The sequence below is a fragment of the Vespa mandarinia genome, chromosome 4, assembly GCF_050613455.1.
Source record: "Vespa mandarinia isolate Hongniang chromosome 4, ASM5061345v1, whole genome shotgun sequence".
Classification (NCBI taxonomy): Eukaryota; Metazoa; Arthropoda; class Insecta; order Hymenoptera; family Vespidae; genus Vespa; species Vespa mandarinia.
Genome location: NC_140813.1, coordinates 6,496,593 through 6,507,075, shown reverse-complemented (window position 1 = coordinate 6,507,075; position 10,483 = coordinate 6,496,593). Strand labels below are relative to the sequence as shown.

Genomic DNA, 10,483 nt, shown 5'->3' with positions numbered 1-10,483 from the left:
AGAAAAAAGAAAAAAAAAGAAAAGAAACGTTTCTTATTCGTTTCTTTCTATTTCCGAGCCTATTTTTTCTATTTTGTTTGAACAAACAAAACTTCGTTAACGAACCAATTTTCTGATTTTGATTAAAAAAAAATAAAAAATAAAAAAATAAAAAACAAAGAAAAGTATCGAAATCATCATTATTTTGAAATATCTACTGAATGTACACATTTGTATGACAACACGCGCACGCGTAAAAGAATGGCTCGATAACTTGCTTTTCTCACATTCCATCCACACGAACCCGTGATCTCGTTATAAGATTCTATTTTCAAATCGTCCGAATACTGAGAACTTACCTTCGAAAGTTCTTCGTTATTCATAAATAATACAGTTCGTATGATCGAATACTAATCTATTACACTCCACGAAATAATATTAATGCGTACTTCTCATTGACATAAGATAATTTTGCATAATATATTTTGCATAATATATATTTAATATTATAATCATTATTATCGTTATTTTTATTATTATTATTAATATTCCAAGTAATCGAAGAAACTTAATTTATATATACATGTGTTACATTGATTTATATATATATATATATATATATATATATATATATATAAATATTTAAAAATGGATCTCGTTAACGTTTTGCTTATACTTTGTTAATTATTTATAAATAAATAAATATTAATTTTCAATCAGAGAACGAAGGTATGTTTTATTTTAAAGATATATATTCTCACGATTAATTTGATTAAATACATACAACGTTGTATTTAAAAAATGTAAAATATCAATCATTTCTTTTATCAACTTGTGTTATTGTAAGAAATCTAATATAGCATTTCTCTAGTTTTATCAAATTAAGGATTATTTATCAAATAAAGGATTATACGTAGCAGTTAGTAAAAACAAGCACGAGAATAAAACCAGACAAAAATGATTATGTTCTTTTGATAAGCATTACGTCGAAACATTCTTATTACGGGCGTCGCAACATCATCATTTTTCAAGTAGCTTTTGTCCTCACAACCACTTGACCTCCCGTTAACTGCTCTCACCTACGCTATGATTTGTCATAATGTTGGTCGTCGTTATTCGGACATCTTCGGTTGCGGTCGATCTAAAATTGCAGGGAGACTTTTATTAGGTTCGATTCATTTCCGGCTGAGTTCATTCTCGTTCGACCCAACTTAACATTCACCCACACTTATTCTTTCTCTTCCTCCCCATCTTTTCTTTCCTTTTCTTTTTCAATGAAGTAGTCGTCCTGATCAATGATCTGTTTTATCTCGTTATATAACAAGCACAAAATAAAAAGAAACAGTTCTGTAAACCTCATCAATAAAATCTAAATGTCTCTTCACGATTCACCCGTAATTTCTCTCTCTCTCCCTCTCTCTCCTTTTATGGACGAATCATATATTTCTTAACCGAAATACAAGAATATAATCTTCCAGTTTCATTATAGTTTTCTTTCAAATAGCTATTTACTGTGAATGCACATGTAAAAAATATATAATGTACGTACAGATATATATATATATATATATTTATTTATTTATTTATTTATTTAAATAAAATGATTATTAGACTTGATCTAAAAGTAGCACTTGAAACCTTCTTTTATGCTCCGGGCAAATTTCAAAATGTTTCGCTCCAATGTTTCTAATGTACAATTATCGATATTTTTTTAAGAAACGTCTCTATGGAAAGATAAAGAAGCCCATATCACTTTACTCTTTTTATTTTGTCTCTCTGTCTGTTTCTCTTTTCGTCTGTTCAATCGTATTTTGAAAAATCAGCAAATGCGAGGGTAGCATGGTAATGGACAGCACGGTGGACAGCAAGGCCTTGGGGGAGGCGGAAGTGGTGGTGGTAATGGACATAATGGAGGTGGTAAAGGACAAGGACAGCAGGGTCCTGATGATAAAGGCAAACAGCATGGCGGTTGTGGACAACACACAGGTCTCTGACATGGAGTGATACAGCCAATCTCTTGAATTCTAGGTGGTAATATTACACGACATATTGGTTGTGGTGGAGCAGGCGGACATTTGCTATAAAATGATATTTCGATAGATTTTATGAAATTCAAACATTGAATTCAAATCAACATAAAATAAATTATTTTATAATGTAAAAAAAATGTTTATACATATACTAGCATTACCAACAATCGATAGCACAGAGAAGATACTTTAATTCTTCCATATCGTTCCAACATGGCGACGTCTTTTTTTTAATATTACAACTCATTTTATTAATGTTATGAATGATATATTTTGTAATTCTTTATACTTGAATTTAGAGAAACAAAGTCTAGGTTATAAATGTTGAAGAGATTTAAACGAATCGAAAATTATGAAAAAATCGATACTCGATACCTCTATATATAACAACGGCACTATCTTATAAATCGATTACATAAATTTGTTTAATTATGCGTTTATATTACTTTCTCAGATTGTGAATTTTATATACTTCTTAATATTCTTTTCTTGATCAGAAAAACATTCAGATAGTATTTGCATTGTGTTATTATATATATATATAATTATACTAAAAGATGTCTATGTCTAATAAATCAACTGTTTACAAACGAGCAATGTTACTAATCGCATCGTACCTTCCCCAAAGATTTCGTCCTATATTTTTACATCCTGCAGGTAACATAAATAAAATTTCTTATAATTATTTTTTACCTTATTCGTTTTCTTGCAGGACCTACAACAATATTTTTCTGGGCTCCAACTTTTAAATGGGGTTTAGTAATCGCAAATGTAGGAGATATTAATCGTCCTGTAGAAACGATCTCTCTTAGTCAAACCGCCAGTCTTATGCTAACAAGCGCAATATGGTCAAGGTCATATATATTAGCATATTATATAATTGCTTCATATTTTGTTATTAATCTTCTATCTATTTAAATCTCATTAATTCAAGCAGATACTCGTTGGTAATTAAACCAAAGAATTATAATTTATTTAGTGTGAATGCTTTCACATGTGCCACAAGTAAATACCTTTTTGGTAGAGCTTTATTACATCGCATGGAGCAAAAGAAACAAAAATGATATAATAAAATTGATATAATTCGGAAATTTATCATCATCTATTAATGTATGAAAGATATGAATGAAAAAAAAAACAACATACGTAAATAAACATTTATTATATAAAATTATTTAACAGTAATACTGACAATACGAATATCGTCATAAGGTTTATCGGTCTTAGGGTTCGTTTTTACTTGACTAATATTTTGTACTACTTCCATTCCTTTGACCACCCTTCCAAATACAGTATGTTTATTATCCAACCAAGGCTGAAAGTCAAATAATATCAATATTAATAAAAAAATAAATAAATTTATGATTTAATGATATCAAAATGACAAACTTACTGTAGGTGTTAATGTGATAAAAAACTGACTTCCATTTGTATTTGACCCTGCATTTGCCATACTTAAAGTATATGGTCTGTCATGTTTTAAGTGAGATCTAAATTCATCTTCAAATTCACCACCCCATATACTTTCACCACCTGTCCCAGTTCCAGTGGGATCTCCAGTTTGTATCATAAAACCCTTGATTACTCGATGGAATATATGTCCATTGTAGTAACCATTTTTAGAATGAACGCAGAAATTTTCAACTGTTTTTGGTACATCTTTACCAAAGAGATTTGCATGGATATCACCAAGTGCAGTATGTATAATTGCAGTGTCATAAATTTTTTGTACATTGCTTGCTTCAGTAAAAGAAATAATATCTTCTTTAGAAGGCTTTTCATTAAAGACATCTCTATCACATTCTGGACTCTTTATATCCTCTGGCTCACGCCTTGTAAACATATAAAATCTATTTTTCTTATGAGCTGTACAAAAAAGAATTGGATCTGGTCGATTCATTTCCATTGTAGGATTTTCAGCAGCTTCCATTTCTACTGATACAGCTGCTGCAGTTTTTCTTGCTTTCCCCTACATATAAATATTTAAATAAACATAAACATATATAGAAAATTGAAAGAAACACATCATTGAAGAAAAGGTATACCTGAAATAAAGCTAATTGCATAGGACGTATATTTTCAGGTTTTCCCATTATTCTAATACATTTGTTTGTATAAAGATTCACAAGTTTAACACCTAACATTGTGCTATATAATATCATATAACCAGATTCATCAAAAACTATACTTCCTATATTTGTTTCGGTTTTATCTAACTCTCTTTCAACAGCCATTCTGAAAAATTTTCAATTATGAAGAATTTTAAATTATATTTGTATATCATGATAACAATTATATATTAATATTATGTAATACCTTCGTCCAAATTCCATGTTTGGTAATTGTTGTGTATTTTGTTGCAATTCAGAAAATCTTTGAAGACTTTCATCAAATATTCTGTACAATTTTCCAGTAAGAAAATTAAAAACTCTTACTTTCCTATCTCCGCTAAGAGATGCGAATCTTTTACCATCTGCAGATACTGCCAAACCACATGGATAAGTTTTATTTTTAGCGAATTCATATAAATCTGTGTCTAATTTTGAATCAAATTTAACACATTTTGGAAATTTATACTCCGTTTTAGGTCCTGTCCAATATTCTAGTATACCTGCCTTATCAACTGATATACATGTCTCATAGGCAGTATTATACTAGAATAAAATATAAGACATATGTTTAGGATTAGGAACACTTATATCCATATGTAATATTTTTAAATAAACTAAAATATTACCTTCATAAATACAACAGGTTTTGTGTGTAACTTTTCAAAAACATGCAATGCTGTACTAGTTCCTTGAGCATCATATATACATATTTTATTTGAATCTTGTGAAGATACAGCAATCACAGCAATTGCATCACCAGCAGAATATATCCACTCGGCACAAAGAGGGATAAACTCTAATTTTATCATATTAATCATATCTGTAAATATAATATTTCAATTATATAATGCAAGAAAATTCTTTTGAGGATTTAATTCCTATTTTATATTAGCAAAAAGATATGCTTACCAAAGTTAATTATATCAAATATTTTCATCGTTTTATCCAAACTAACTGTACATGCATGTATGCCATTGGAACTTGCTGCCAAATATTGTATGGCCTTCAAATGAGCTCTGAAGTGCTTTACAAATTCTATCAATTTCTCTTGCTTTTTCCAAAATTTTAAATGTCCATCACAACTAGCAGTAAGTATAAAATATGACCTATAATAACAAAATAAAACAATTTATTCTTATATTTTATAATAAAATCTTATTAGTTATATAAAAAACACTAACTTTGTTACCACAATGTGAGTTATTACATCTCTGTGCATATAAGATTTCTCATAGCATTCACAACATGGCAAATTACTTAAATATACTTGCTCATATTCCAACACTGTAAAAATAATAAAAAACTGAATAATAATATATAAAATGATATGGCAAATTAACATTTTTGATATTGTATGTACACAAAATTATATTAAAAAATTAAAAAAAATGAAATCAACGAAAACCTTTTTAATAATACAACAAACAGAAATAAAACACAAATAATCGTATAGAAGTTAAATTCCAATATATTTATTAAATATATACAGAAATTTATTATAAATAATTAGGTTATGTATAAATGAACCTTTTTGTTTTTTCTTGGGTACCGTTTCCAAAAATAATTGATTAGCCCCATCGTCATCATTATCATCTTCATCCTGTTTTCTTTTTTCATTAGACATTATCAAAAAGAAAATTATCGTTCCTTATAATACTTCCAATCAGTTTGAATAACAACATACAGCGCCACCAATCTGCATACGGAAAATGTTTTAACTTCTATCAACTTTCCTACGTCGCATAACGGCACAAAGACGATCGATGGAACGATTCCTAAACGCGATATTTCACCGTGCGACGGATATTTTCTATATGTCCACATTTACATGGCGGTGAACCAAAATGCATCAAAATCGTGCATGACTACGTGCGTTAATAAAACAATTATCAAAAACAAGTAAACCGATCAAAAAAATCTGATCTGTTTTCCGCACCATCTAGCATAGTATTTTACATAAATCCATTTATTCAAAATCAAATATTGTGAAAACTTTCATAAAACAGACACGCAACGACAATCAATTCGATAGTATTCGAGAGTATCGACGATTGGTCGAAATAGATTCGCAAAATAACCATATTGCCTTTCGACCAATGACAATCAATGGCAATCATAATAACGATGATTTTTGACAGATGATTATCTATATAGAATGATCAGATTAGATTTTTAAGAGTCAATAAAATTATTCTTTTATATAATATCATATAAATACATAATTGTTTAGCTTATTTCGGCCATTAAGTCAAAAGGAAATTAAGGAAATTAATCACTGCGTGAAGCACGTAGTAGACTACGGAAGACTGATCGGTCAAGGTGGGGATTGGTGGAGGATAGAGTGGGGGGGAGGCAGCGTTCATTGTCGTAACGGGAGAGTTTGGCGGGCAGCGCAACGGCGATTGGCCGGTCTTCCTTCCCGTAGTCAATGGTCGCCGTAGCTGTTCGTTCGAGTATTCGGTTCAAGTTTTCACGAGAAAACAGTACTACCCACGACTCCCATCGTCCGGCGACTGCGTCGACGAAGCTCGAAAGGAGGAAGGATTCTTAACATTTACTCCATAACATCGAATCAGAGAAGGTGAGTCGAAAGATTTGGTTCGACTGAGGGAAAAGCCGCGATCTATAAAACCGCGAGGGGGGAGATAGATCCCGGAAAGTTTCTTTTACGGCGTACGGCTCCGCACGTGGTCCTCTCTCTCGGTCTCTTTGCACCGTGCTAGGATCTCCTCTTGGGGAAGAGCGTGGCTTATCGGACAACGGTGGTATACACGGTACATTCGTTAAAAAATCTAGGAACATCTTCAGTATGCGAATCGCGATTTTCGCGGGCCTTAGATTGCTTCGTCAAGTTCTCCTTTGCAAAGGCAAAAAAAGTGCAGTGCGGCGTCACTCTCGGATGCCATCTTCGCGCCGTGGCGTACCACCGCTCCATCGAGTGGGGGCGAAAGCCACGTTGTACGACAAATTATGATTTCTCGCTCGTATTTTTTTGTCTTCTCTTTCATTTTCTCTTTTCGTCGGTCGTGCCGGGTAATATATGGCCGGACGCAATTTTCTTTCCATGATATGTTGGCTCCTCTCTCTCTGTCTCTCTCTCTCTCTCTCTCTCTCTCTCTCTCTCTCTCTCTCTCTCTCTCTCTCTCTCTCTCTCTCTTTCTCTTCCTTCATCCTCTATCTTCCTCTCTCTTTCTCTCTCTTTCTCTAGCTCTCGCATTCGCTCACTCTTGCCACCACTCCCCTTCTCCTCTCATCTCTTCCCTCCCTCGGTTTACCGCCGGCTATATGGCAATCGGTGCGATGCCCCGTGCTGGGTTCGCTCTGTGAAACACGTGCGTTATGTTTTATCTTCGAGTTTAACTTCTTTATATTATTTTTTAAACTAGTCATTGTACAAGTCCTATTGGCCTTTTCGCTATTTTTCGCAACATCGTTGATTATAGGTCGTTGATCGGATACGAATGTTCGATAATGATGGACGGTCGTTACAATGGCGAGCAGTTCCGTGTACTCTGACATCTCCATGGTTTTTCCGTCTGCCCACGAAACTCACGAATCGTTACGAAATGTTTTTTCCTTTCATTGTTTTTTTTTCTTTTTTTTCTTTTTTTTTTTTTTCCTTTTTTTTCTTTTTTTTCCCTGAATAATTTAATGGTACAGAATTCAAAAATTGTTCTAAGAAATATTTTCTCCAAACGGAACGCGTGCCATGGGCGCGCGTGACCGCGCTTTCATGGATCTACATTATGATAGATATCTACATATATCGACATGATCGAACTGGCTACTACATATTAAGATGACATAACAAAAGTTTGTTGGTATTTCATATTTGGACTCGGTGATTTCATCAGTATTTTTCGTAGTTTTCGAATATTATATTAAACATGTATAAACATATAATTAAGAATTGACAAATTTTATTATTTGCTTCTTTGAAATATCGAATTTTTTGTTTTCCACAAATTAGCTATTATGAAGTGAAGATAAAAAATATAAAACCAATCCTGATAACCTCATAATACAATGTATTTTTTAAAACAATTAATTTTATAACTTTTCGAATAAACTCATTGACTATAGACGGTAAATATTTTATATATAAAATTTATGATAATATACATGATTACAGCTCCATAAAAAATGAGTTCAAACGCATGTTATAAATGTAATCGAATGGGCCACTTTGCACGAGAATGTACACAAGGTGGTGGAGGCGGTGGCAGAGGAGATCGTGGCCGTGATCGAGAAGGAGGATTTGGACGTGGTCGTGATAAATGCTTCAAATGTAACCAGTTTGGACATTTTGCACGTGAATGTAAAGAAGATCAAGACTTATGCTATCGTTGCAATGGAGTTGGACACATTGCAAAAGATTGCCAGCAAGTTAGTATATTTATCAATTTATATCAAATAAGTTCGGTATTGTTACAGCTTATGAGAAATTTCTTTTATTTCGCTGTTTATAACAAAAAAAATACCAAAAAATAAAACTAACCTTTCTTCATATCTTGATGGATATATATTCATTGTCTGTTCCATTAGGGTCCAGAGATGAGTTGTTACAATTGTAATAAAACTGGACACATTGCTCGCAGTTGCCCAGAAGGTGTTAATGATTCTGCACGCTTTGCTATGCAGAGCTGTTACAATTGTAACAAGACGGGGCACATCGCTCGTAATTGCACTGAGGCAGGAGGTAAAATTTGCTACATTTGTGGCAAGACGGGGCACATAAGCCGCGAATGCGAGGAGGAGAGGAAGTAGGAGATAACCCAAATCCGTGCCGCTCGCTTAATGATAATGATAAGCCGTTTACCATCGTGCGCGCCACTACCGGGGATTGTAGCTAGGTAGGGATGTGCGGACGTTTCTCTCAGCGACGCGTGTTATCGCAAAAGCGTGTTCGTCATTACCGTTCGAATTTTCATCTCTCCATGCCCAACTCCCGGAGCTCCTCCCTCTCCCAAATCTCCTTCCCTGTGCCCACCGTTGTTCTCTTTCACATGGATTTTCTTATAATGTCTTTAAGTTTTTATTGCTGTTACACTACACCACACATCCGCGCGCGCACAAAGTACATTCACACACGAACACATCTACACCAACATTTACACGGAAACACACACACTATACGATGTAATATTATAAACATTCGATTGAATTAGAGTAGCAACATAAATCCTCTGTCCCTTGACCTTCAAACTATCTTGTACGTGAATTATTTCGTAATGCAAGATGTATGGATTTTGGAAGCATTAATGAAGTTCGCAAGGGCCACCATCTCTTAAAACTGTGTGACATTGATCAGTCCAACAGACTCTATCTTATCTTCCCTGGTATATTGAAAAGGAAATTTTATGAACTGACTGAAGGACTTTGTAATGTTAGAAAGGGATGTTATGACCGTGGGAATAATGGCAAATTTAAGTCATATTCCTTTCTCACATCCACGCATCTTGTATTCGGTCCTCCCTCTCAAACTCTCTAGCTGAATCACGTTAAATTTCAAAAGTAAAATGGGAAAGGAAAGGAAATATATAAACGTGCTGGCCCCGAATGCATAAAAATAAGGTTTAGTAACGCCAATTTTTAACGTGTAAGGATGTAACGAGGTTCGCAGAATGGTTATTTTTTAATAATATCTGCTTTCATAAAACTACAATATGATTGTAAAACATGCAATGTTTATAAATTCATAAATATAAAATAGTGCTGGACCATCATGTTTTAAAATCTGCCCAGAAAGCAGAACAATAACTATTTGTGTAAGATTAAAAATTGGTATGGCCATCTAAGATTGCTACGCTTTTTATGTGTATGTATATATACACATGCAAAATTCATTAAAAGTTCAGGCATTTTATATACATTATCTCGAAAATATATAAAGAAAATCATCATTGTTCGTATTTCCAAATGATCATTATGATCTCGTATAGCAAAAAAATTACTGTATTAACCTTATAATATCCTTACATGTGGTGAAGTACTTCGTTACTAAATACATGTGTGTGTATATATATATGTGTGTGTCTCAAAATGTATATACATATATAGATACATATGCGCAGGAGCTGTATTTTGTACTGTAAAAAGCTAGTTATACTCTGGTCGTTGCTGGTGACTAATTCCGGTGGTTCTTGTTTTTTACATCGCAGAAAAAAAAAATGATATTTTCATGTAAAGTACTATATGAATCTTTTTTTTTTGTAAGTCGCAAAGTGAAAATTCGTGAATAAGCTTTACATAATAACCTTGAGTATTTAATAGAAAAATAAAATATATCGCATAATATCAACTTGACTCATACTCAAAAGTTATGAATTTCACACGAAAAAAAAACTAAAAAAGAAAGAAACG

The 10,483-nt window shown here is 32.8% G+C and overlaps 3 protein-coding genes across 5 annotated transcripts; 2 read left to right on the top strand and 1 right to left on the bottom strand.

The window, feature by feature from the left end:
• The first annotated feature begins 2,605 nt into the window (after positions 1 to 2,605).
• LOC118443152 (mitochondrial pyruvate carrier 2) lies at positions 2,606 to 3,073 on the top strand. The gene is made up of 3 exons (XM_035869673.2): positions 2,606 to 2,666; positions 2,722 to 2,863; positions 2,947 to 3,073. Exons 1-3 carry the CDS (start codon positions 2,606 to 2,608, stop codon positions 3,071 to 3,073), a joined length of 330 nt encoding a protein of 109 aa, XP_035725566.2.
• Positions 3,074 to 3,164: 91 nt separating this feature from the next.
• LOC118443022 (peptidylprolyl isomerase domain and WD repeat-containing protein 1) lies at positions 3,165 to 5,933 on the bottom strand. Its single transcript, XM_035869425.2, has 8 exons — positions 5,648 to 5,933; positions 5,302 to 5,404; positions 5,030 to 5,226; positions 4,747 to 4,940; positions 4,326 to 4,663; positions 4,055 to 4,244; positions 3,403 to 3,978; positions 3,165 to 3,324 (listed from the first exon to the last, which is right to left on the bottom strand). Exons 1-8 carry the CDS (start codon positions 5,742 to 5,744, stop codon positions 3,181 to 3,183), a joined length of 1,839 nt encoding a protein of 612 aa, XP_035725318.1. The 5' UTR covers positions 5,745 to 5,933; the 3' UTR covers positions 3,165 to 3,180.
• A 541-nt stretch (positions 5,934 to 6,474) lies between these two features.
• CNBP (CCHC-type zinc finger nucleic acid binding protein) lies at positions 6,475 to 9,428 on the top strand. Of its 3 annotated transcripts, none has more exons than XM_035869627.2 (3): positions 6,475 to 6,701; positions 8,253 to 8,506; positions 8,666 to 9,428. In XM_035869627.2, exons 2-3 carry the CDS (start codon positions 8,264 to 8,266, stop codon positions 8,885 to 8,887), a joined length of 465 nt encoding a protein of 154 aa, XP_035725520.1. In that variant the 5' UTR covers positions 6,475 to 6,701; positions 8,253 to 8,263; the 3' UTR covers positions 8,888 to 9,428. The 3 variants fall into 3 exon arrangements, with proteins under 3 accessions (XP_035725520.1, XP_035725522.1, XP_035725523.1); XM_035869629.2 differs by lacking the exon at positions 6,475 to 6,701 and adding an exon at positions 6,748 to 6,894; XM_035869630.2 differs by lacking the exon at positions 6,475 to 6,701 and adding an exon at positions 7,337 to 7,452.
• Positions 9,429 to 10,483: the final 1,055 nt, after the last annotated feature.